The sequence below is a fragment of the Calidris pugnax genome, unplaced genomic scaffold, assembly GCF_001431845.1.
Source record: "Calidris pugnax isolate Ruff unplaced genomic scaffold, ASM143184v1 scaffold491, whole genome shotgun sequence".
Taxonomy (NCBI): domain Eukaryota; kingdom Metazoa; phylum Chordata; class Aves; order Charadriiformes; family Scolopacidae; genus Calidris; species Calidris pugnax.
The window spans coordinates 48,750-74,216 of record NW_015091208.1 but is presented as its reverse complement, the minus strand read 5'-3'; the positions used below and the strand labels follow the sequence as shown (position 1 = coordinate 74,216).

Here is a 25,467-nt window from a genome sequence, read left to right as displayed (position 1 = left end):
TCCTGGCGGGCGTGCCCGTGGCACCGGCGGGGTCGGTGGGGCCCGGGCGGGGGTCCCCCTGCAAGGCCGCAGCCGGTGGGGGGGGTCCCTGCCGGCCTCAAGCGGATCCCGAGGCTTCAGCGCGCGTTTTGAGCGGATAAATGGTGAAAATCGTTAAACGTAGAGACGCTTGGCCTGGCGGGGGGGGGCTCGCAGGGAGCGGCGCTGTCAGCCGGTGTCGGCCAGGCCTTGACCCCGACCCCGGGCCGGCCCGGGTGGACCTGCTCCTCTCCCCTTAATTCTCATTTATTTCCTTAGACGCTGCCGCGGGACCAGCGAGCTCTTCCCGGGGGGCAGCGCCGGTCCCCACCAGCAGCGGGAGAAGCTCCTGGGGCCACAGAGCAATGGCTGCCCCGACCCCTTTCCTCCGGCTGAATTCCTTCTCCTGAGCCGGTTCCCGCCACCTCTGGGTCTTTCAGGGAGATGCTGTTCCTTCCCAGCCCTTCCCACTACTCTCTGGGATGATAAACTCTCTCAAAACGGGCGAGTGCAATCCCTTGGCGGGCGGTTAAACATTTCGGTGAGCCGAGCTGAGAGGTTTCCATCATCACTTCTGGGAGAGCCCCTGTCCCTGGGCGCTCAGGTCACAGGGGATGGATTTTTTTTTTTCCCCTTAAACCTAACGCTTTGGTCAATCCCATCCCGGGGAGCAAAACGCATTTGATTTAGTAATCAAATTTGGTGTCATTCCTCTGGCTTTTTGTTTACTGCCCTGTGAGATGCTGCGAACCAAAGCAGGGTTCTGGAGTTGGGTTGCGTTGGAGCAGCTGCGCCTGTCTGGTTTGGGGAATGTGGAGGAAACAGAAAGGTTTGGGCATTGTCTGTGCGTGCAGGAATTACAAATGTTTTCCTCTGAGTCTGGCATTCCGGGCCTGTTGAACCCGCAAAGGTTCTGTAATACAGGAATTATAATCTACGGGCTACAAAAATGTTGCTTGTATTAACAAAAGGAGTAGACAAGTACACTTCTTCTCTGGCTTAGTTGTTTAATTCTGCTTGAGGTTTTTCTCTGTTAGGAGAGAGATAACACGGAGACGCAGGTGCTGGTAGCCCAGCCCAGCTCAGGCTGATAAACAGAAATTGATGTTCCTTGTCTGATCTTGCTACGATTAACAATGACCGCTATTAAGAGCGCTGACACGGTGTCTAAAAACTGTATTTCCAGTAAAAGGGAATGGTCTGGTGGTTAAATCGTGGGGCCTTTTACTCTTGATCGTTCCAAAGGTTTCAGCCAAGCTGCAGAAAGCTTCTCTTTCCCTCCTACTCTTTCCCACTAAAGTCTGATTGGTTTGTCTTTCAGGTGGCTTCCTGTATTACCTCCATAGTCTTTAAATTTGGTACAGGAGTTTAGTGACGTAGCACCTTAAAATATTCAGTCTGGACGTTCTTAGCATCTTTAATTTATTAAAATAGACTTTAGGAACCTGATTCATCCTTAATTTAGGCCCTCTTTGCTCCGTCGCTGCCTATTTACACTCAATGACTAGGGAGTTTTCATTCCCGGGCTGCCTTCAGAGCACAAGGCAACAATTACATGCAAAAGGTAGTTGTCTTTAATGTTATGAAAATGATAGGTTTGGGTTTTTTTCTGTCAAGTATTATAAAACACAGGCCTTGCCTCGCATCCTGGACATGAGGGAGTCCCATCAGTTGATGGATCGAACTTGCACTAACGACAGCGACTTCTTTGCTAAATTGTTATAAGTTAGAGATGAGAGAAACCTGACTTCTTGCCACATCATAGAATCATAGAATCATAGAGGTTGGAAGAGACCCTTGGGATCATCGAGTCCAACCATCTACCCTACTCTACAAAGTCTTCCCCTACACCATATCCCTCAGTACCTCATCTAAACGTCCCTTAAACACATCGATGCAAGACGGCGCCGTTTTCAAACCTGGAAACGAAATAGGGGGTTTCATCTTGGTTGGCTTGATGACATTTTTATTGCAAAGCTCCTTTTTTCTCTCCCCGCTGCTCTCACCTTCGCGCTTGGGACGGGGTGGATGGGTATCCCTCCCAGAAGCTGAGCATTACAGAGAGTTTGCACAATTTCCAACTACTAATATGCAAATAAAATGAACGAGGAGGACTCTCATTGCCAACCTACAAGGAATGTTCCAGGCCTGCGTCGCTCTTTAGTGCTATTTTTATGAAAACTTCTGACCAGGGTGTGCCTGAGCCTTCGGGAATCAAATCCTGGCTGTGTCTGAGCAGAGCTGTGTGTGAGCTGCGACTGGATTTCAACACCCCCTCCCCTCCAAGGTGCTCAGATCCACGTCTCGGCTTCTCTGCGGATTCATCTTTAGCTTTAACAGGGGGGGTTCTTCCGAACAAAACCACCTCTCTGATGGCTTTTTTTGGCCCATGGCTTACCTTAAGTGGCTCTGAAAGGCAGCCGAGCCTTCGAAGGGTTTTCCTTTAAGCTGGGTGCCGCGTGCTGTGAGTCATCCTGCAGAACTCACAGGCAGTTTCACAAATACCAGATGGCAATAAAATTAAAAGTAGTAGCTAGTGGCAATTAAGCATTTGCTATAACCATTCTCCCTTCCTGACTGTAGGAAGCTGCCAAATGTCTCATTTTTTATTTATTTTTTTTTTCCTTGACTGCAAAAAAAAACCCAACCCCAACAAACCCCCAAATGATGTTTCTGCAGAGTGGAAAATGAGCAGCATGTGGGACGCACGCTTCCTTCCCTAGCCCGTAATCCCCTTCAGACGTGAGTGGAAAGCTATTTGCTGTATTCCCTACATCTCTAGGAGAAGATGGAGCAGCAAAAACATTCAATAAACAAAAATTTGGGGCATTATATGGGCACATGCAAAAAGTATTTCAGCAGCAACCCCCATAACCCCCCCCCAAACCAGTTGCTTTTAGGCTTGCAGGGTGTTCAGCTCTTTACCCGAGACGATAGTTGGGCGTGCTACAGAGCTGGTGGGACTTCGTTTGGATTGTTTTGTTCTGTTTTGTTTTTCTACTGCAGGCTCTTGCAAAGGATTTGCTCCGCAGACTTGGAAATAGTTTGAGTTCATTAACGTAGGAAGCGTGTCCAAATACCATTGTGTTTGGCTCGGTATAAATAACAGCGACTGCTCCCCTTCCTTTCCAGTGACTCTTGCTGCTCGGCATGTCTCGGGCCCGGCAGCGATACACAAATAGTGATTAGCATTTTCAGGGCTCAGATCCTCTACCTCGGCCCTTCCTTCCGAGGTATTACACATCCCCTGTGCTTCATCCACTCGCTTATTTACAACTCACATGCGACGTGGCCTTGCCAAGATTTTTGAGAGATAAATCTCTTAATTTATGCATACCTGGCCGGGAAAGACTTTTTTCGTGATCCACGTCAGAATAAGAAGCATAAATCTACCTCTTCCTACCACATAAACAACACAACACATGGCATATTTTTTTTTTTATTTCCCCTTATCATAATGGATAATTAGTGTCCTATTTATAGTGAATCATACTAAAGTGATCTTATCACCGCTTGTTTTCACACGGTGCTTTAAGAAATCCTAAGATGTTTTCGTGCTGCATTTGGCAGAGATGAGGAGAGGGCGGTGAGGCCAAACCAGCTCCACGTCCCCACTGGCCCACGCCGTGGCGTTTCTAGCCCTCTCCTGGCAAGGAGAGAAGTGTGGGGGGCTGTCGAGAGCAAAAGGAAAAGCAGGGCAGATAAAGGGGGTTTAAATCCATAGTTTGTCTCCTCCTAAGTCTGATACCAGCGAGTATTTTGCGTTGGCTATTGAGCAGCACCTCCTAGTGTGCTCTGCAACCTCTTTCTTAAAACGTACTTTAATTCCCCCCAGGACGCGAAGGCAGCAAACTGAAAAGGAGTTAGATGACTGGTAGAAAGCCCAGAATTAGTGGGTGTTCAGATAACCTGATAAACAAAAAGGAGTCAGGAAAAGTCTTGCCTGGAAGACCTGTTGAAGTCCCTCGAGTACGTCCTCCACCACGTGGGTGGGGAGAACCCGGTGCTACCGTCTGCTTGAATTTCCAGGTGCCTTTTTAAGGATAAGCAGCCTCTATTTGTGGAAAGAAGGCACAGATTAAGAGGGAAGAAGAGCAAGAGATTGGAAAGAGTGGGTCAGGGTGACTTTAACCAGTGGAAGCCTGGAAGGATCTTCACCCCTCAGCGTACCCATGAGTGCGTTCTCCTTTTGGGAGCCAAATTTTGGCCAGTTAAAACCTGACCTAAAAACCGATATTTTATGGACCATCCAGCTTTGGTGCTACTCGAGTTCTTGAAATCTCTTGGGGTGAGGTAGAGTTGTCCTAGAGGTTCCCACGGCAGGGAACTGGTTTGTTTGTGATCCTGGTTTGCTTTGTCTCTCCTTCCTCATGGCCGCCTCGCCTCCCGCGCTGGTGGGCCAGCAGGTTTTCCCAGAACAGGTCATGCGTCTGGCACCGAGCTGTGGCACCCTCTGCTAGGGGAAAGGGACCGTTTGCCTGGCACACGGCCCCGAAAACACTTTTATTTAAGGTTGCCAGTGCTGCAGAGGGTTCCAGTGGCCATCACTGCGCAGGTCAATATTGAAACGCCGAAACAGCAACCGACTTCTCCCAGGTCACGTAGGGTTTCTCTGCGAGGCGCAGAACCCGAGGCGTGCCTGCAGTTCCCGAGCAGGAGCTGCTTTGAAATCGCTTTGCTTTGAGGTTAAGATCATAACGATGAAACGTTTATCTAATGGGAGCCACACACTGCTCCTAGAGCAGCAGAGGAGCCCAGCTCATCCCCTCACACTCTGCAGATGAGGAGCTGCGTGTCCTCTGTCTGCTCGTCTGCCAGATGCTTCAAACCCCGGTCCTTCAAACACCCATCTGAGAAACCTGGGCTTTTACTCACTGCTTCCTGAGCAGGAACTCGGGGTGTTTGTTGCACTGTGTCTTGTCCCAGGTGTGATCTAATTCTTTAATTCCATCTTCCCTTTCTCTGTTGCAGCTTTTGAAGTCTCCTGGAGTGCTGCAGCCCCCACCTGCGCAGGATGGACCCTGTTGTTCTCAGTTACATGGACAGTTTGCTCAGGAGGTCGGACGTTGCCTTGCTGGAGCCCCCAAACTGGCTTAACGATCACATCATCGGGTTTGCCTTCGAGTACTTTGCCAACCACCAGTTCCAAGAGTTTAGCGATCAGGTTTGTTTTATCAGCCCCGAGGTGGCTCAGTTCATTAAGTGTGCCCTTAGTCAGGAAGAAATAGCCATATTCCTTCAGCCGCTGGACCTTCTCCAGAAGAAGCTGGTGTTCCTGCCTATCAACGATAACTCCAACCAGGTGGCTGGGGGCACCCACTGGAGCTTACTGGTTTATTTCAGGGACAGAAAGTGCTTCTCCCATTACGATTCCCACAGTAAATGCAACTCCGTCCACGCCAAGCAAGTGGCAGGGAAGCTGGAGGCCTTCTTGGGCAAGAGAGGGGGCAAAGCAACCTTCGTGGAGGAGAAGGCTCCAGCCCAGCAGAACAGCTACGACTGCGGGATGTACGTGATCTGCAACGCCGAGGCTCTGTGTCAGGGATACTTCAGGGACCGGCCGGAGCCTTTGCTGCAGCTCCTCACCCCTTCCTACATCACCCAGAAGAGAGCGGAGTGGAAAGCCCTCATCACGAAACTGGCACAGAAGTGATGGAGGTGCAGCTCCCCCCCCCCAAAAAACACTGCCTTCCCCGCCCGCGAGGCAGCACCCCCAGTGCCTGAGGGAGATGCCCATGCGCAGGATTGTCCCAAAGAAGAAGAATGTAACCCCTCCAAGCATGGCTACACCCCCCCCACACACCCCAAACCTCCTGCTCCCTCCTTGGAAAAGCCTTAGTCCCTTCTGGAAGTCACTGGCCTTTGAACTCCTAATGAGAAAAGTCACTTTGCTTTCAAAGAAATCCTCCTCTCTGCGGTGAATTTTTACACTAATTGCTGTGGCAAAATGGGCTGCTAAAGAGACTTCTCCACCTTTGCCCAGCAGGCAACACGCCCTCCTTAGGTGGCTTTAATTGGCCACAGCTATTGCTGTTCCAAGCCAGGTTTAGCAAATGCCCTTTAAAACTGAGCCCCCAAACGCTTTTATCGTGGCTATTTCTAATTTTTGCCTCCCGCCAGCAGCGTTTGAGCAGCCTGGGATTTAGCAGCAAGGATTTATTTTTTTTACCCCTGAAAAACGTGATGCTCAGGTGTTGATGTCAAAAGATGAGACTCCAAAGGAAATGCTACAATTAATTAAAGAATGGGGCAAAAAGAAAATCAGTTTTATTCAGATAGGTGCTCCTAGGCTGAAGGGTGATAGCTTTTTTTTTTGCCCCCCTCCCCCCCGCTTGCTCTTATTACAAATTAAAACCCGGCTCTCAACTGCTGTAAGATTAATAGGAAGCCGAGGAACCCAGTCCTAGGAAAGGAAACTTAATTGAGATGAAAAGTGACACTCACTCTTTGAAGGTGGTTTGGTTTGGTTTTTTTTTTCCATATGATTTTAGGTCGTCTCCATTCGGGGAGGGTTCGTCAGCGCTCCCCGAGCCCTCGTTAGCGTTCGCTGCGCTCAGAGCCTACGAGGCCGTCGCTGCTTCCTCTAGCACAAAACCAGTTTTGTTACTCGAGATAAAAAAAAACACACCAGGGAGAACAAAAGGAGAGAGTTTGAGGTAGAGAAGCCAAAGATAAGCGCGGTCTCCTTGAAGCCTGAGAATTCCTTGATACGCTCCTAATGGAAAGGCAGGGCAATGGCTGGGATCTCGGAGCGGATCCTCTGGTGAGAAGACAGGCTTAGCAGCAGGGAGAATAAAAATTAAAACGAGAGGCAGTGGCAGGATAATCTCTGAGCTGGTGAGTGGCGAAGCGCAGGCTGCTCGGGCGGCGTCTGGCAGAGCAACCCCACCCCGGGGAGCAGGGAAATCCAGGTTAAATACAGCCCTCGGCGAAGGGGGAGGGAGGATTTTTTTGAACCCAGAGCTCTTCACCCATCCCCTTGCCACCCCAGTCCCACCAGTACGTTCACCAGCACAGCACCGGGGGTGATGAACAGCCGGGTGGTGTAGGAAGGTCTTGAACTGTAGGAAGGTCTGAAACTTCCCTCGTTGCTGAAGGTAAGTAGCCCCAGCCCAGGCTCTCCCAAAACACCCACAGACAGTGAAGGGGCAAAACGAGGATCGGGGTCCTTCCCAGGTTGCCCAGATGCAGCCATGGGGCCAGAGCATCCCCCTGAGCACCAACCCCCCCCCAAAAAAAACCCTTTCCACCGCTTGGATGGAGCCAAAACGCCTTGGAACCGCTTGCTGAAGGGGATTCATTCGCGTGGGGCTTCACCAGAGCAACGTCACTGCCGCCGGGGGAGCTGCCTTTCTCCCCAGCCCCGAATAAAACTCAACCAGACCCTGCTCTTGTCAGCATCATCCATCTCCTGTGTGGGTACCCGTTAATGAGCGGTGGGTCCTGCTCGTCAAGGCCACGAGGGTTGTGACTCACCAGCAGAGCCTCAGCTCCCTGCACCCTGGGGTGGGTGGGACGGAGCAGAAATGGGTCTTGGAGAGGCAGTGAGCCTGGGGACAACTGGGGAGGCCAGATGGGCCCGGTGGGTCCCGCTCGTCAAGGCCACAAGGGTCATGAGCAGAACCTTGGCTCTCTGTACCCTGCAGTGGGTGGGACGGAGCAGAAATGGGTCTTGGAGAGGCAGTGAGCCTGGGGACAGCCCCTTGAGCGCCTTGTGCCACTGCGGGGAGGCCAGATGGGCTGATTTAATCTCCTAATCCTGTTTTTTAGGGGTGGGTCTGGGCTGGGGAGGAGCGTGGGCAGAGGGGAGGTGGGATGGTGGGGAAGCAGCAGGGGACTGGAGGGATGGGACAGGGCTGCCCGAGCCAGCGAGGGAGGTGAGCACCCGGGGGATGTTTCCTGCACCTGAGGCTTTTACGTGGCATTTCTTTACACAAAGAAAAGCAAATAAGCTCAAGCAGGGCGTCACCGCAGCATCATCCATCTCCTGTGTGGGTACCCGCTAACGAGCGGTGGGTCCCGCTCGTCAAGGCCACAAGGGTCATGAGCAGAACCTTGGCTCTCTGTACCCTGCAGTGGGTGGGACGGAGCAGAAATGGGTCTTGGAGAGGCAGTGAGCCTGGGGACAGCCCCTTGAGCGCCTTGTGCCACTGCGGGGAGGCCAGATGGGCTGATTTAATCTCCTAATCCTGTTTTTTAGGGGTGGGTCTGGGCTGGGGAGGAGCGTGGGCAGAGGGGAGGTGGGATGGTGGGGAAGCAGCAGGGGACTGGAGGGATGGGACAGGGCTGCCCGAGCCAGCGAGGGAGGTGAGCACCCGGGGGATGTTTCCTGCACCTGAGGCTTTTACGTGGCATTTCTTTACACAAAGAAAAGCAAATAAGCTCAAGCAGGGCGTCACCGGGAGAGCAAACACGCACCCACCAGGGAGGTAAACACCGGCTGGAAAACAAAACCAGAGCCTTGTAACCGGCTCCTGGCCGTAGGGACCCTCCCAAAAACCACATGGGGGGCTTGTCCCAGGGCTCCTCCGGACCCCACGGGCCATCCCACTGCTGGCTTCAACCAAAGAGTCCCAAGAGGAGCTGAGGTGGCCATCATCACTGTCATGCACCTGACCCGGGCTCAGCACGGGGACAAGGGACCTGCTTTGAATTGGGTTCTGTGGAGCACCCAGAAAAAAAACACCCAATCCTAAACCTCTAAACTTCATTTTTAGGACCATAAACCCCCGAAGCCTGAGGTTGAACCTGTTTAACACCAACTTGTTTTTTAAAAAAAACCAACCCCAAACCCTCTGAACCCATTTCAGCAGCTGCACCAGCAAAACGAGCCGGGCCAGGCCCCGGTGGGGACGGGGTGGCAGCGGGACGGCCCCTTTCATCTGCAGGGTCACCAAGGAATCAGAGGCTCCCACCGCCCCGTAAACACCGGGGCTTTGAAGGGGCAGCTCCCATCCTTTGGGGGGAAACAGGGCTGAGCCTCGACTTTTGTGAAATAAAGGTAGTTTTCTATGTGTGTGTGTGTTAACAACAGCGTGGAGTTAGTGCAGTTTTCAAACTGTGTAATTGTAGCAGAATGACTGATATATTACACCCCCCCCCCCCCCAAAAAAAAGCTGGGTGACATGGTTAAATCCAGCAATGGCGGGGACACCGTTGTGGGGGTGACACCACGCTCGTCCCCGTTTGGCCAACACCATCCCCTCTGTGGCCTTCAAATTGGGCTGTTTTCACGCGTTTTGCTGCGTGGTGGTGGGGGGATCTGTGGGGCCGATGCTGAGGGAGGAGGAGGAGGTGGAGGAAGGCTGCACCTCAGCGCCCTGTCCCCAGGGTGGCCCTGCCACCAGCTCGGGTGTCACATCCCGCAGCCTCTGCTGCCATCTAGTGAGGAAACCTCCCCACGCCGGGAGCATCCCAAGCCCTGGGTGACCCCCAAAACCCCCCCTGGTTCCCCTGCTGTCCCCCCCCCACGTAATCCACGTCCTGGGGACACAGCCAGACTCCGGGGTACCCCAGCCTGGCACGGCCGCAGGGACGCCGGCAGCAGACAGGGACGTACTAGAAAAATCCTGGTTTTTATTTTCATTTAAAAGCCATTCCAAGCCCGGAGCGAGCGGCGAGCTCTTCCCCAGGGCTTGGGGATTTGGCCCCATCAGCACTTGTAGTTCCCAAAAAAAAATTGGAAAGAAAACCCAAAATAAGTCGCAGGGGTGTCACCTGCCGTCCCGGCGCGGTCCCGGAGGAGGCTGCGGGATGAATCCTGCGGCGCTGGGCTCCGTGTGGTGGGAGGGTAACACGGACACGAGGCAATCCGGGACACTCTCCCGTGCCAGCCACGGATCCTTTCGGGATGTCTTAACGAGGCGAGCGGGGCTAACGAAGCCCTGGTCCGGCACCGTTCCCAGGTGCGGTCCCCAGTGAGGACGCCTGGTCCAGGGGACCCTAAAGTGCTTTGCAGGGAGACACGCAGACACAGGCACCCCGAGATGTCCAGGAGAGAAGGGCTGGGGGGCCCATAAGGAGCCCAATGGGGCTGGGGGGACCCCGGTTTGCACCCCTACCCGTGGGTGTAGGGATAGATGATGCCCCACAGGGCTGGTGGCCCCTCTCTCCCCATCTCTGGGTACCGAGAGGGGGACCAACAGGCAGGTTCAGCCCAGAGCTGCTGCCCGGGCTTCACCCAGAGCAGCAGCAGCAACTCATCCACATTTTCTGGGGATTCCCCGTGAGCCTTAGGTCATCTTTTAACAAGAAAAACCCAAGTCCCAAATAAAAAAAAACGGTGCCCATTTTAGCAGCAAGTCCTACAGGGAGATCCAAGCGCTCGGCAGCCCCGAGCCATCGTCCGGTGTTACGGGGCAGCAGTGTCCCGGAGAGAAAACAGGGTTCCAGTGGGATGAGGAGTTGGCACCGGTGGCCGTGGGCCGGGCGGGCGGTCCCGCCGGGAGCGGGTGCCGGTAGGAGGAGAGAAGATGCTTGGTCCCATTTTATCGGCCGAGGGAAAGCCAGGCCACGCGCAAGGGCCACGGCGGGGAGGACACGGCGCCGGGATCTGCAGGGAGGGTGGCAGGGTCTCGGTGTCCATCCTCAGCCAGCGCTGGGGTCACGGTCACCTGCACGCAGAGAGCGGGGTAAGCGCCCGCGGAGACACCGTCCCCCAGCCCACACCCCATGGGCATGAGGAGGGGGACACCCCCGATGTCCCCAGCCCAAGCGAACCCACTCCCCTCTATCCTTTGCTGATGCCCGCGGTCGCTTTAGCCCCAGGGCACAGCCCAGCTCCTCCAAGCGCCCGCGGAGACACCGTCCCCCAGCCCAGAGCCCATGGGCATGAGGAGGGGGACACCCCCGATGTCCCCAACCCAAGGAACCCACTCCCCTCCACCCTTTGCTGATGCCCGCGGTCGCTTTAGCCCCAGGGCACAGCCCAGCTCCTCCGAGATCATAGAATCATAGAATTGCCCAGGCCGGAAGGGACCTCCAAAGGCCATCTAGTCCGACCCCCCCGCAGTCAGCAGGGACACCCCCAACTAGACCAGGTTGCCCAGGGCCTCATTGAGCCTCTCCTTGAATATCTCCAGGGATGGGGCCTCAACCACCTCCCTGGGCAACCTGTTCCAGTGCTCCACCACCCTCACAGTGAAGAACCCTCTCCTCATCTCCAGTCTAAATCTGTTCCCCTCCAGCTTGAAGCCATTGCCCCTCGTCCTGTCACTGCAGGCCTTTCTAAACAGGCTCTCCCCAGCCTTCCTGTAGGCTCCCTTCAGGTACTGGAAGGCTGCTATTAGGTCTCCCTGGAGCCTCCTCTTCTCCAGGCTGAACAACCCCAGCTCCCTCAGCCTGTCAGAGATGCCCTGGAGCTTACTCCAACCAGGGAACCAGCCCCAAACCCACAAGGGAACCTTGTCCCAAGGGCTGACAGTCTGAGGGACAGCAGAGATTTCCCCAGTCACTCATCTACTGCCCGGGGATGATGCTTTTTGGGTCATCCCAGCAGCAGGGACAGGATAAGGGACAAAGCATCCCTGGGACACGTCACGGAGGGGAGCCGTTGCTCTTTCAACCACACCCCCTCGGGTCCCCCACGGCGGGCAGTGTGACCCACCTGCCCCAGAGTGTCCCCAGGAGTCCCTCACCTCCTGTGCCCGCGGGAGAGGTAGTCCCGGTTCAGAGAGCAGAGCTGCTGCTCCAGACGGAAGATGCGGAATGCCAGGTACGAGGAGGACACGACCAGGAGGCAGATGCTGGGAGCAGAGGAACAAGGACAAGCACTCAGCAGCTGGGGGTGGAGATGGACCTTCCTGGTGTAGCCCCCATCCTCCCCACACCACAGCTGCCCCTGAAGCACTTACAGCACGATGAAGATCTTCAGGAGCTGGTAGTCGGAGGGTCTCAGCTCCGCCACGCAGCTCTGCTCCACCTCCAGCTCCTCCTCGGTGTTTATTGCACTTTCTGAAATGCAAGCCAAGAGTCAGTGGCCCAGCCACGCTGGGCAGATGCTCACACTCCTCTGGGCAACCAGGAACATCAAATATTTCCCCCCCCCACCACAGGCTAATGCTGCCAGCACGATGTTCCAGCTGCACACCAAGTGCTCAGATCCCTCATTCCGGAGACCTCATCCCATCCTCAGGAGACCATCACCTACTCCCAGCCTCAACCCTGCTTGCCCGCAAGGCAGAAATCCCTTCCACGAGGGGGGAAGACAGATGAACACGTATTTATGGAGGTTTTACACCCAACACAAACCCACGTCCCTGGGTCAGACGCAGCTCCCACCTGAAACCAGGGGCTCCTCGGAGGTGAAGCTCTCCTTGGTGCTCAGGCTGCTGACGGAGGTCCGGTGGATGCACTGGTAGTCGGCGTCCGGCAGTGACAGTGACAAAGAAGTGGGTGACACTTTCCTCCACTTGCCCTCGGGGACGATCACCTCCTGCAGGAACAGCCCCGGGTGAGCCGTGCCACCGTCCCTCCCACAAAACCAGCAGTGACAAGGACACGGTGGGGCCAGATTCGTACTGGAACCTTGTGGCACCTCCATCGAGAACCAGCACATTCAAAACAGGGTGGAGAGGTGGGCCCAGGTGAACCTCATGAGGTTCAACAAGAGCAAATGCAAGGTTCTGCACCTGGGCCAGAACAATCCTCGCCACCAATACAAACTGGGGGGTGAGGGATTGGAAAGCAGCCCTGAGGAAAGGGACTTGGGGGTGCTGGTGGAGGAGAAGCTGGACATGAGCAGGCAGTGTGCAGCTGCAGCCCAGAAGGCCAATCCCATCCTGGGCTGCATCAAAAGATGCGTTGCCAGCAGGTCCAGAGAGGGGATTCTGCCACTTGACTCTGCTCTGGTGAGACCTCACCTGGAGTATTGTGTGCAGGTCTGGAGCCCTCAATATAAGAAGGATATGGACCTGATGGAGAGGGTCCAGAGGAGGGCCACTAAAATGATCAGGGGGATGGAGCACCTCTGCTCCGAGGACAGGCTGAGGGAGCTGGGGTTGTTCAGCCTGGAGAAGAGGAGGCTCCGGGGAGACCTAATAGCAGCCTTCCAGTACCTGAAGGGAGCCTACAGGAAGGCTGGGGAGAGCCTGTTTAGAAAGGCCTGCAGTGACAGGACGAGGGGCAATGGCTTCAAGCTGGAGGGGAACAGATTTAGATTGGAGATGAGGAGAGGGTTCTTCACTGTGAGGGTGGTGGAGCACTGGGACAGGTTGCCCAGGGAGGTGGTTGAGGCCCCTTCCCTGGAGATATTCAAGGAGAGGCTCGACGAGGCCCTGGGCGACCTGGTCTAGTTGGGGGTGTCCCTGCTGACTGCGGGGGGGTGGGACTAGATGGCCTTTGGAGGTCCCTTCTGGCCTGGGCAATTCTATGATTCTATGAAAACACCATCCTAAGGGGGAGCTGGTCCTCCATGATGGGCCTGTGGGGACACAGGTTCCTACTGCCGTAGGAGGGACCTGCCCTTGGTCCCCATGCCTGCCCAAATACTGACGGCTGCCTCCGACACCCCTTGGTTTGAAGCTCAGAGCTGTCACCCATCGCCCTCCAAGAGCCCTCCAAGCTCAGCATCCCGGTCTGGAAAGGCACACGGAGGGGTGGCAGCCAGCACAGAGTGGGGTCCCCTCACCAGAGAGTTCCCAGAGCTGGAGCTGCTGAAGGGAAGGTCCCTCAGAAGCACCAGGAGATGCTGCCAGCTTGGACCGCACCCGATTCACCCTTTGAAACGCACCTTCAACCTGTGGGATGCCACCAGCCCACAGGGGACATCCCATTTGTCACTCCCTGGTCCCACATGGGGGGTCAGTGGCCCCCAAGGGCCACCCTGATTGTCACCTCCTGCACCCAACCTGATGCACAGGGCCACCAGCTCATGGAGGACACCCTCAGCGTCCCCACGCACGGCACGGCCACAGCCCCAACGGCTTTGTCACCAAGCAGAGACAAGGAGGGGCCACCCAAGCTTCATGGAGAGGAGACACTGCTGGCTGGGTTGGCAGCCACTGTGGGCAGAGCCGAGCCCCGTCGTGCTCCCAGGGCAGCAGCCCCTTGGTGACACCACGGCTCGGCAGCCTTCTCCCTCTCTGGCCTCCCAGCCATCCCATATGGCTTTGGATAATTCAGCCACGTTTCCAGCCCGTTATCATAGAATCATAGAATGGTTTGGGTTGGAAGGGACCTTAAAGATCATCTAGTTCCAACCCCCCTGCCATGGGCAGGGACACCTCCCACTAGAGCAGGTTGCTCAAATAGCCATCCAGCCTGGCCTTGAACACTTCCAGGGATGGGGCAGCCACAACTTCCCTGGGCAACCTGTTCCAGTGCCTCACCACCCTCACTGTAAAGAATTTCTTCCTAGTATCTAACCTAAATCTCCCCTCCACCAGCTTAAAACCATTGCCCCTTGTCCTGTCGCTACTCTTCTTTGTAAAGAGTCCCTCTTCAGCTCTTCTGTAGGCTCCTTTCAGGTATTGATAGGCTGTTATAAGGTCTCCCCGGAGCCTTCTCTTCTCCAGGCTGAACAACCCCAGCTCTCTCAGCCTGTCTTCATAGGAGAGGTGCTCCATCCCTCTGATCATCCTCGTGGCCCTCCGCTGGGGGCTGTTATCCACAGCATCAGCCGGCGGGAGCGGAGTGGCAGCGTTCTCCACATCCCTCCAAAATTTTTCCATCTGTAAATGGACCCTAGAGACCAACTGGCTGGGTCACGCTCAGCTGTGGGCCGTCAAAATTGTCCTCTTGACCCGTCTGTTTCTGCCAAGTCAGGGTGTGAGGATCCCAGAGGAGGAGCTCCGGAGACCTTTCTCGGCAGCGAGGGGAGAGGAGCGACCCCACACCCTGCGAGCGGCTGCCGGGTGACCCTCAGCGTCCCGGGAGCGCCCTAAACCCACCCCGGTGGCTGGGCGGCCGCTCTCCTGCCCACAGGAGGAGTTTGTGGGGGACCTTCCCTCCCCCAGAGCTGCCCTGACCCTCACCAGAGACACGGCATCGGGCTCCTCCGTCAGCTCCTTCAAACTCAAGCTCTTCTTACTGGAAACCTGGAGGGGAGAAAGAAATGGGCGTTAGAGAATCACGGAATGGGTTGGGTTGGAAGGGACCTTGAAGACCACCCAGTGCCACCCCCTGCCCTGGGCAGGGACACCTCCCACCAGACCAGGTTGCTCCAAGCCCCCTCCAACCTGGCCTTGAACCCCTCCAGGGATGGGGCAGCCACAGCTTCTCTGGCCAACCTGGGCCAGGGTGTCACCACCCTCACACCAAACAAGTTCTTCCCCACATCTCAGCTCCATCTCCCCTCTTTCCATGTCAAACCCTTCCCCCTCCTCCTGTGGCTCCCCTCCCTGATCCAGAGTCCCTCCCCATCTCTCCTGGAGCCCCTTGAGGGACTGGAAGGGGCTCTAAGGTCTCCCCGGAGCCTTCTCTTCTCCAGGTTGATCCCGCCCAACTCTCTCAGCGTTATGGTGCCACCCTTCCCTGCTTCAACCTGAGCCAGAAAATTGAATTTCGATGTTTCTGGTGAATCTGTGAAGAGCAGCTGCCTAAAATGTCCAAGCGTGGGGATTTTGTGGCCAAAGAAAAGCATCTGGCAGAGGACGGGTCACCCCATCGCTGCTGGAAACCCTGCGGGACCAGGGCTGAGCCAAGGGCTCCTGGCAGAGGGGATGAACCATCGGGTGGGGAAAAAAAAAAACAACAGGGAATACCTGGGCAGAGCCCAGCACATTTCAAAGAATAATTTGCCCAGTTTGGCAACAGGGGTGAGTCACCCAAACTGCCACCCTGGCAGAGCTGGAACACACCCTGGGGCAGGGAAGGGCTCTGGCACCGCTCTCCACGTGCTTCAAAGGCAGGAGAAGGTCCCCGCAACCCTCCTCTCCGGCCCCAGGGCTGATGGATTTCTTCCCCCCTCAGGCTTTTTAATTCCATTTTTTCTCGTGATTTGTACCATTTTTCCTCCCCTTCAAACTTTAGATGCGGGGGAAAGGCAGCGCGCGTGCGGAGTGGCAGAACTAGTATAACTACCAAATTATAACTAATTCCTACACACACCCTGGGAGAGAGCAGAAACTCCGGGCTCTGCCTCCCTCATCCGTGACCCAGAAAATGCCACCGGTGGCTGACGGGGACAGGACACCCACGCGACACCCGGGGACAGGCTCTGCCCTGCCAGGACGCTCAGGAGAGTGTCAAGAAACAGCCACTGTCACTTGAAAAGGGGACAGCAGGGTGGCCCCCCGCATCGGGCAGAGCAGTGTCATGAAGTGCTGCCGTTCTCAGCAGGCTGGGGCCCCTCTTCCCGTCCCCTCCTGCAGAGCAAGGACGCCGAGAAGAGGCAGCAGGGAGCGTTTTGGGAGCAATCCAAAGCCTTCATGCCGAGGGCAAAGAGCTTTTGCTCCCCCAGATGCAGCCCAAAGGGAGCCCGTGGCTATTGAAACGCTGTCAGATGGGGGCAGAGGGTACCTGGAGGTGTGTGCAGACTCTCCTCAGGACGTCGTAGACACTGTCGCGGGAGATGAGGGACACGAAGATGTACTGCAAGACAGAGAGAGGAGCTGCCGGGACAGATTCGCCCCCATCCCACATCCGGTTCCCCACAGGCAGGGGATGGGCAGAGACAGAATCACAGAATCACAGAATCTTCTAGGTTGGAAGGGACCTTAAAGATCATCTTGTCCAACCGTCAACCTGACTGACAAAAATAGACACCCACACAACAAACAAGGAGCATCATCACTAAACCAGACCTCCCAGCACTACATCAACCCGGCTTTTGAACACCTCCAGGGATGGGGCCTCAACCACCTCCCTGGGCAGCCCATTTCAATGCCTGATAAACCTTTCAGTGAAAAAATTTTTCCTAATATCCAGCCTGAACCTCCCCTGGTGTAACTTGAGGCCATTTCCTCTCGTCCTGTCGCCTGTGACTTGAGAGAAGAGACCGACCCCCATCTCTCTACACCCTCCTTTCAGGGAGTTGTAGAGAGCAAGAAGGTCTCCCCTCAGCCTCCTCTTCTCCAGGCTGAACACCCCCAGCTCCCTCAGCCTCTCCTCATAAGACTTATTCTCCAGACCCCTCACCATCTTTGTCGCCCTTCTCTGGACCCGCTCCAGCACCTCAATGTCTTTTTTATGGTAGGGAGCCCAAAACTGGACACAGCACTCAAGGTGAGACGTCCTGCCCTTGAGTCTCCCCTCCTTCGGCAGCTGCGTGTGTCCCCCCCCAGCGCAGGCATCTCCCCGCAGAGTTTCCCTGCTGTTATTTTTGCAGCCTGCTAAAACCCGGACCTGATTTTTTTTGGGGCCAGTTTCACTGGGCTGCTGTCCCCGCGGGGCCTCCCGAGGGATCCGGCAGCAAATGAGGCCGGGGCCGGCAGAGAACGTCCCCGGGGGTGGGCAGAAGGGGCAGGGGGGGCAGTGCCCACCTCGCCCCACGCGGAGCGGCCTCGCACCCAAATCACTTTGAACGCCCAAATCCTGCCTCGTGCCACCCCTGCTAAAATCCCACGGGAATAACCTCCGCCCAAAATCCCACCCCCTGCTAAAATCCCACGGGAATAACCTCTGCCCAAAATCCCAGAGGAATCATAGAATGGTTTGGGTTGGAAGGGACCTCAAAGATCATCGAGTTCCAACCCCCCTGCCCTGGGCAGGGACACCTCCCACCAGCCCAGGTTGCTCCAAGCCCCATCCAGCCTGGCCTTGAACCCCTCCAGGGATGGGGCAGCCACAACTTCCCTGGGCAACCTGTTCCAGTGTCTCACCACCCTCAGAGTAAAACATTTCTTCCTGAGATCTAATCTGAATCTTTTTTCTTCCAATTTCAAACCATCTCCCCTTGTCCTGTATAACCCCCTCCCTGGCTGGGGAGGCGTGGGGCAGGACGGCGTCAGCTCACCGCAGCCGACAACACCCAGTGTCATGGGCCATTTCCAATGTCATTTTCCACCAAAAGCTGGAAATTCATCCCCTTCGCCAGGCTTTCCACCAGCCCGGGGTTGAACGCCGGCCCAAACCCTTCCCCTGCTTGCGTTTAAAGGAGTTTAAAGGTTTGATGGGAGCCTGGGAGGGATTTGTCAGGCTCGGCTGAATTTCGCTCTGCCCAGAAACAAAGTGAAATTCAGAAAACAAAAGCAAAGCGGCGCCGTTCGCCCTGGCCTGCAGCACAGCACAGAGAGACACGCTGGTTTCTCCACCGGCCCGTGATTTTGGGGGTTTTTGGCAGCCAGGGATGGGAATGGCTTTGCTTCCCATCTCTCAAACGGCAGCTGGATGGCACCAGGGCATCCCCCGGCCCCGGCGTTACCTTCCTGCTGGCGGTGGTGGTGATGGCCAAGCCGTTGGGCAGCAGCCGAGCCGTCTTGTGCTTTTTGATCAGCTGAACGGAGACCACCGGGATGACAACCTGGGGGGCAAAAGGACATGGGGATGGGCAGGGAGGGGAACACCACAAGCTCGGGGAGTTCCCTTCCCAAGGTGAGATGTTTAATACGCATCGTAATTACGCCCCAAGCAGAGCAGCGACGCGGGGATTTGGCATTTCCCAAAGAGAGATTAATCGTTATTAAAGGTCACAGCATCCCCCCAGCGTTAATCTCAGCTCCCGGGGGGGTTTCTACTCAATCAAAACAGTGAGGAAACAGGGAAAGCATCATCCAGTGAGTCTCCCTAAGACCCATGACAAAGAGTCCCCCCTGGAAGCCCAGGGAGGGTTAAAAATAAAGCAGGACACAATTTACAGCAGAATACTTTGGTTGAAACCCCGTGCTTCTGCCAGGTATTTGTTTAAAGCGGCTGATATAAATAATTCAGTTCTTCAGCCCAGTTTTAAAGGAAAGTCGTCCCTCCCCAAGATCCCTGTCAGCCACAAGACTAACAGGGAAACGTCAGATTGGAAATCAAGAAGAAAAGCCAAGAGAGATTCAAATCTTGGCCCCCCTGCTCCTCCCCCCTAAAAAAACTCTGATCTTCCTTCAAACGCCGTTGCGGCTTGGAGGAGGTTTTCCATCGGGGAATTTTAAACCAAACCAATATTTGGTTTCCCCAGGGCAGATGCAGTAGGTGATGGAGGGGGAGGCACAGCCACGCTCCCCTTCCTATCGGAGGATTTTGACAGGGATTTTGGGTGCAGGAGGCGGGGGGGCAGTAAGTGGGCTGTGGTGTAGCCTGGTCTATGAGCCCTATAAACCAAACCAATATTTGGTTTCCCCAGGGAAGATGCGGTAGGTGATGGAGGGGGAGGAACAACCACAGTCCCCTTCCTATCAGAGGATTTTGACAGGGATTTTGGGTGCAGGAGGCGGGGGGGCAGTAAGTGGGCTGTGGTGTAGCCTGGTCTATGAGCCCTACGGGGACCGGGGTGACCTGGCCCCCCCCCCACCTTACCTTGATGTCCTTCCCAAAAAGGTTTGCGTAGAAGCAGAGCCAGTTGGGGGAGATGTAAAGCCTTCCCTGGATCAGGATGTCCCTCTGGAGCGCGCAGGAGCACACTGCAGGGCAGAGAGAGGGGGGTATGGCAGAGGGAGTGCCGCCTCCCGCCGCCCCCCCCGTGCCCGTCCCTCGCCGTGCCCCCAACCTTTCAGCACGCTCTCCTCCGTCGGGATGTCCTTGAACAGCTTGTGGTACTGGGAGTTGTACTTGCTAGCGGCCTGAAAACGAAGCAGAGCAGAGTTATCTGCTGACCTTGCTGATAAGGAGACCCAAAAAAAAAAACCAAAAAAACCAACCAACCCAAAACCCTCACCCTCCTGCAAATATAAATAATCTCCCCGCACCCGTGACCGACGCAGGGGGGTCCCACCGGGCTGGGGACGGCGGAGCCGAAGGGCTAGAGGAGGGTTGGACGACCCAGCGCCCAGCAAACGCTGTGCCATCCTCCCAGATAAACATTGCCCTTAATATCTGGGGTTTATCTAAGGAGGCTGAGCCTCCGCCAGGAGCTTGTTTTCCCCCGGGCTCATCCGCAGGCAGTTTATTTTGCCCAATGGTTTCTCTCCCTCCTCCTCCTCCTCCTCCTCGAGCTCTTCCCTTATTCGGGGCAGAGTGACAAGACTTGCTTTGCGCCCATCGCGCCGCGCCATCCAGCTATTTATATTCCCGGTGCCTCTTCAAAGCCCGCCGGCAGCCGCGGCGGCAGGTTTCGCCCTGAAATAATTCTGTCTAGAAGTTAAAGGCTCAGAATCGGTCCAACGCTTGGCATTAAATCCACTTTAAATTGTGTGTGTCCCCTGCGCCGGAGGAGGCAGCACCCCCAGAGCTCGGGGTGCTCCCCGGGGGACACGGCTGTCCCCTGAAATCCAAGGGATGAAACCAGGACGCGGAGAGATGCAGCGAGGCTGGGCTGGAGGCGGCTCGGCAGGCAGAGCCCTCCTGCCCACGGTGACAAGGTCACCTTTGCCACACGCACCTTGTCACCGGATGAGCTGGGCCCTAAGAGGATCAAGGCTCTGCAGCACCTGGGGGCGGCTCGGACACCCCCGGGGAGACGCCGGGATGGGGGGGGTGCCACAGGAGCATCTCAGGGGGACACGGAGGGGTCACTGTGCCATCACCTCCAAGCCACCACCAAGAAACACCCCCTTGCCCCAACACAAAGCCATTACCAACCCCACAACTCCCCGAGTTGCCTCTGAATAAGCGGCAAAATGTTTTTCTCTTCCATTCTTTTCATGGAGAAAGGAAAAACGCCTCCCCCCTCCGCTCTGGTTTGTAGACAGACAGTAAAGCTCTGCTTAGGGCAGGATTTTAACAACAAAAGAGATTCAAACCGATGGAAACGGAGCTGCTGCAAGTCAGGACTTCCACTTTTTCCTTTGCTCTGGATAGAAAATCCTGAAAGCCTTCGCAGGGCTGATCAGGGGCCACATGAAACCACCATCAGCTCCCCTGAAACTGCGGGCAGGAGCCTCTGCCTTGAACCAGGAGCCACCGCGGCTCCACCGCCCACAGCCCACGTTTGAGACCCTGGACGGGCCCCTCAATGGCCAACAGTTGGGGTCAGGCTCCAACAAACCAGCCCTTTCGCTCACGAAGCCAAGGACTTACCACTTCCCGGTGGCATTTCTTGATGTCTTCATCCTTCAGGGCTTCATTCAGGTGGAGGCTGGAAGGAAAAATAGTAATTATAATAATTAGGTAAGAGAAGAGTCTCAGGTCTCTCATCAGCTCCCAAAAAACACGTGTGCTGCAGGAAGAGACACAGCAAGATGCAGAAAAGTGAAAAGAGACCATGGGAAACCACGTTTTGGATGTCTTGGTGATTTATTGTCGCATCAGCGATGCTGAGCCCGGGGAGGCAGCAGCACCGGGGGGCCTGCACCCAAAACCCTCCCTGGCACCGGGGCAAGGAGCCCAGAGCTGCCTGGGATCGAGTAGGAGGTGGCAATGAGCAGCTTCAGCCGGGTCAAGTTTTCCCCAGGGAAAGCACAAATGGGAATTTGGGAATGTGCTGGGGCAGGAGGACGGACACGGCTTTGGCTGAGCACGGGGCCATCCATCCCCGTCCATCCCACGGGCAGGAGAAGGGAGAAACCAGCATGAGATCCTCCCAACAACCTCAGCAGTGGGAATACCGGACCCCTTCCCCAAACCCCTCTCCCCTCCCTGACCCCATATTTGAGGGCGAAACCCCCCCTGTGCCCACCCCAAGCTGGTGGGCTGCATCCAGGGGCTCGGAGGCAGAGGGGTTGCTGCAGGATGTCCCAACAGTGGGGAAAAAAAAGAGAAAACACTCAACCATAGACCCCGGGATGCAGCCCCTCACCTGCCATCGAGGGAATCCAAACTCTTCTCCTTGTGGGATGCCTCCAGTTTCTCACGGCCGTGCATGGGCTCGGGGCTCTTCAGGGGAGCTGCTTTTTCATGCATCAGTTTGGTGCTGCAAGGAGAAGCCCGTGAGGGGAAGGGAGAGAGGAAAGGGATGCCTTTCAGAGCTGCAAATCCACTCCCTTGACCCCCCCTCCACACAGAGACGCGGTATCTCTGCCGCTCAAGGACAGGGAGAATGTTTCTGCCATTTCTCAAGTCACGCGGAGAGAAAATAAAAAGGGCATTTCTTGCCAGGAACTCCCCAGTGCTGGCAACAGAGTGGGCAAAGAGCAGCAGCTCCCTCCCCGCTGCCTCGGATAACACCCCCCCCAAAGCAGAGCCTCTCCTCCCCAGGAGATGGAGGTTGGGATGAGAAAAATCACAGGTCTACAAAACTCACAGAATCACAGAATCTTAGTGGTTGGAAGGGACCTCTGAGAGCATCGAGTCCAACCACAGAAAAAACAAACAAACAGACAAACAAAAAACAACAACACACCACAAAAAACGCCCACCAAAAACACTGCACCCACCAACTAAACCCCACACTCAACACCTCGCCATAAACCAATAACCTTGGGCACTAGAGCATGCCCTGAAGAGCCATGTCTATACGTTTCTTAAATCCCTCCAGGGATGGTGACTCCACCACCTCCCTGGGCAGGCTGTTCCAGGGCCTGACCACCCTCTCAGTAAAGTAATTCTTTCTAATATCTAATCTAAATCTCCCCTGCCCCAACTTCAGACCATTTCCTCTGGTCTTGTCGTTCGTCCTTTGGGAGAAGAGGCCAACACCTGCCTCTCTACAACCTCCTTTCAACCCTGGGGGGCGCAACACCTGCCTCTCTACACCCTCCTTTCAACCCCGGGGGGCGGGGGGGACAGAGATTTTGGCCAGCGAGGGCCAGGGTCTGCTCCCCCAGGGTGGGCAAAACACCACCTTCCGAGGGGCAGAGGCCGTGCCAAAGGCACCACCTCCCTCCTTTAATTGCTCCTCTCTGGTTACAGCCCGTTATTTGCTATCACGAGTGTTATCAGAGGCGCTTATCGGCCGCGACAGGTAAAGCAAACAGGCTGCCAGCGCCGCGCAGGGAAGGTTATCGCCGGGCGGGATAGAAAGGTGACGACGCCGCCCTCAGCAAACCGCAGCCGGAGATCGCGGCGGCACCCGCAGCCAAAGCCCAGCGCCAGCCCGGGGCAGCGACGCCGGGGCCCTGGTCACTGGGTGCAGGCCCAGGCTCACCGGCAGCTCAGAGCCACGCAGGGATGGGATGACACGTGCTCCGGCAGCGCGGCACAGCCGGCAAGCAGCCACCGGCCCTCCGGAGAGGAAATTATCCACGGGAAAAGAGCTGGGCTCAAGGGGCAGGGGGTGGTGGCAGAGCAGGTGGGGGACAGGCCGGGCGGCAGCGGGCAGGGCGAGCGCCAGCGGGCAGGATGAGGACGGAGCTGGAGCACGTCCCGGCGCCCGCAGGGACGATGCCGTGGCAGAGCCCGGGCAGAGAAGCCATCCCAAAGTGCTTCCTACAGGAAAAGAGGGGCTCTTTCGCCGCCCCACGCTTCCCTATACACACCCTGCTCCCCCTCCGAAGGGTTTCTCCAAAGGGAAATTCGTTTAAATAATCCTCATGGAGTCGGGGAGAGTCAGGATGGGGGTGCTGCACCCCAATAGTTGTGCCCAAATGGCCTGAGAGTCGAAGCTGCCTGAGCCCCCATGTCCCTGCGGCCTCCAGGGTCCCCATGCGATGGAGTTGGGATAAATCCCTCGAGACACAGCACGTACAGGCTGCAGGAAAACCCAGACACAAGTCACTGGTTAGGACCACACTGGGAACCAGCTCTCAGAGCCCCGGAGCCAGCATTTTGCAAAGGAAAGGAGGTGGCCACACAGCCCCCCCAGCCCAAGCATCGCGGGGACAGCACCGACACACCGAGGCCGTGGGTTGGTTTTAGGAGCTCAGGTCAAAGGATGTGTCTGGATGGGCAAAGAGACTCAACCGACAAGAAGCACCAGATAACATCCCTTGGCATCACACCAAAAGGCTCTTTCCCTGCCTGATTCCTGGGACACCCCCTGCCTTCGGGACAGACACCGCGAACACCCTCTGCCAGGTGATGCCACATCGCCCTGAAGCCAAAAGGCTCTTTCCCTGCCTGATTCCTGGGACACCCCCTGCCTTCGAGACAGACAGCCCCGCACCGCAAACCCCCTCTGCCAGGTGATGCCACGCCGCCCTGAAGCCGAAATTTGTGTCATGGAGGCACCAGAGCCTTCCCCCCCCCTTCCCCCCATGCTGGAAAAGGGGCTCTGACCCACTCCAAATTTGTGTCATGGAGGCACCAGAGCCTTCCACCCCCTTCCCCCCACGCTGGAAAAGGGGCTCTGACCCACTCCGGAGCCTCCCTCTCCGGAGCTCAGCCCGCTCCAGCTTCCCCCACGTCATTCCTTAAATCCCTGAGCAGTTGCACCATTTAATCCGGGTGAGCGGATTTAGCCCTCACCGGGGCTGACACCACAGGGCACCGCACGGGGGGCAGGGAGAGGCACCCCCTGCTCGAGGCAAGGGGGCCGAGAAACCCCCCCCTGAGGTCACCAAACACACAGAAATCCCCAAAAATGAGAAGAGCCAGAAGCTGGAGAGCACTTGGAAGCGCTGAATCGTCCTGTCCCAGTTTTCTCTCCCTCCTGCAGTCACTGCCAGGGACAAGTCCCGGATCAGAGAGTTCCCTGGCACCGGGGACTGCGAGGAGCATCCTCAGCCCCAGCGGAGACATGGCTGCCTCCTCTCCCCTCTCCACATCTTTGCTCCATCCCAGCTCCCCGATGTGGCAGGGATGGGGATCAGGGATTTGGGAGCCCAGGGATGCTTCCAGCGCTGGCACAAGGTGGAAAACACCTTCTCGTGGCTCACACCATCACTCTCCTCGAGGAATTTTTGTAGCGGGAAACAGCTCCTGCTGGAAAATCACCCACCCAAGTGTCCCAAACGACAAGCAAGAACAGCCAGAGCTCCCAAGAGGAGGCAGAGTGGGTGGGGAGAGGAGTTCCCGGGAAAGGGAAAAGACTGCTGGGGACCTGCTGCCCCCCTGCCCGCCCTGACACCCCCTGCCTGCCCACAGGGGCTCCCCCAGCCCCCGGCTCGCCGGGTGCTTCTCCCTCCCCGCGGATCGGCCCCTCCCTGCCCTTACACAGCGCTGGGATCCGGGCTGGGGGACGCTCCGGTGTGCGAGTCCCTCGGGCGGCGCTGGGGATCGTTTCGCTGGATCCCTTTTCCCCGCAGCCAGCGCAGGCGAGGGGGCAGGAAGCGTGCGGCGGGGGCGGGAGGGAGCGAGCCAGGGATTTCGCCTCCCGAAAAAAAAAAAAAAAATTAATAAATAAATAAATACGAGAGGATGAGAGGCGGGGGGGGAGGCACTTGCGGCCGGGCTGCCTCGGCCTCGGCGAGCCCGGGCGGGATGCGGCGGGGCTGCCCTTGTTCCCGGCTCTCAAGGTCACTCGGGTCCCGTGTGCCGGCGGCCGGAGCGGAACCACCGCCGGGGATGCTGGAGGGGCCGGCGGGTCCCCAGCGGCGCTGTCGGGAGAGAGGCGGGAGGTCAGGGAGAGGAGGGACAGGCCGAGCCCCCGGTGCTCCCCCCACACACACCCTC

At 56.5% G+C, this 25,467-nt stretch overlaps 2 protein-coding genes across 3 annotated transcripts; one reads left to right on the top strand and one right to left on the bottom strand.

Annotated features, from left to right (window-relative positions):
- The first annotated feature begins 538 nt into the window (after nucleotides 1–538).
- Nucleotides 539–7,406, top strand: SENP8 (SUMO/sentrin peptidase family member, NEDD8 specific). The gene is made up of 2 exons (XM_014959784.1): nucleotides 539–559; nucleotides 4,990–7,406. The coding sequence occupies exon 2, from the start codon at nucleotides 5,033–5,035 to the stop codon at nucleotides 5,669–5,671; it is 639 nt and encodes a 212-aa protein (XP_014815270.1). The 5' UTR covers nucleotides 539–559; nucleotides 4,990–5,032; the 3' UTR covers nucleotides 5,672–7,406.
- A 2,173-nt stretch (nucleotides 7,407–9,579) lies between these two features.
- GRAMD2 (GRAM domain containing 2) lies at nucleotides 9,580–25,438 on the bottom strand. 2 transcript variants are annotated; one of them, XM_014959785.1, is made up of 12 exons: nucleotides 25,009–25,438; nucleotides 21,776–21,889; nucleotides 21,058–21,115; nucleotides 19,589–19,661; nucleotides 19,399–19,502; nucleotides 18,320–18,418; nucleotides 16,477–16,548; nucleotides 14,991–15,053; nucleotides 12,298–12,451; nucleotides 11,871–11,970; nucleotides 11,655–11,762; nucleotides 9,580–10,631 (listed from the first exon to the last, which is right to left on the bottom strand). In XM_014959785.1, exons 2-12 carry the CDS (start codon nucleotides 21,877–21,879, stop codon nucleotides 10,628–10,630), a joined length of 939 nt encoding a protein of 312 aa, XP_014815271.1. In that variant the 5' UTR covers nucleotides 21,880–21,889; nucleotides 25,009–25,438; the 3' UTR covers nucleotides 9,580–10,627. The 2 variants fall into 2 exon arrangements, with proteins under 2 accessions (XP_014815271.1, XP_014815272.1); XM_014959786.1 differs by lacking the exon at nucleotides 9,580–10,631 and having other exon boundaries at nucleotides 11,651–11,762.
- Nucleotides 25,439–25,467: the final 29 nt, after the last annotated feature.

Excerpts from the sequence above, each read along its gene's own strand:
- SENP8 (XM_014959784.1), top strand. The coding sequence starts at position 5,033 with ATGGACCCTGTTGTTCTCAGTTACATGGACAGTTTGCTCAGGAGGTCG.
- GRAMD2 (XM_014959785.1), bottom strand. The coding sequence starts at position 21,879 with ATGCATGAAAAAGCAGCTCCCCTGAAGAGCCCCGAGCCCATGCACGGC. Across the intron at positions 11,971-12,297 it reads CGAGGAGCCCCTGGTTTCAG|AAAGTGCAATAAACACCGAG; the intron begins GTGGGAGCTGCG and ends CTTGCATTTCAG. Across the intron at positions 11,763-11,870 it reads CTGAAGATCTTCATCGTGCT|CATCTGCCTCCTGGTCGTGT; the intron begins GTAAGTGCTTCA and ends CTCTGCTCCCAG.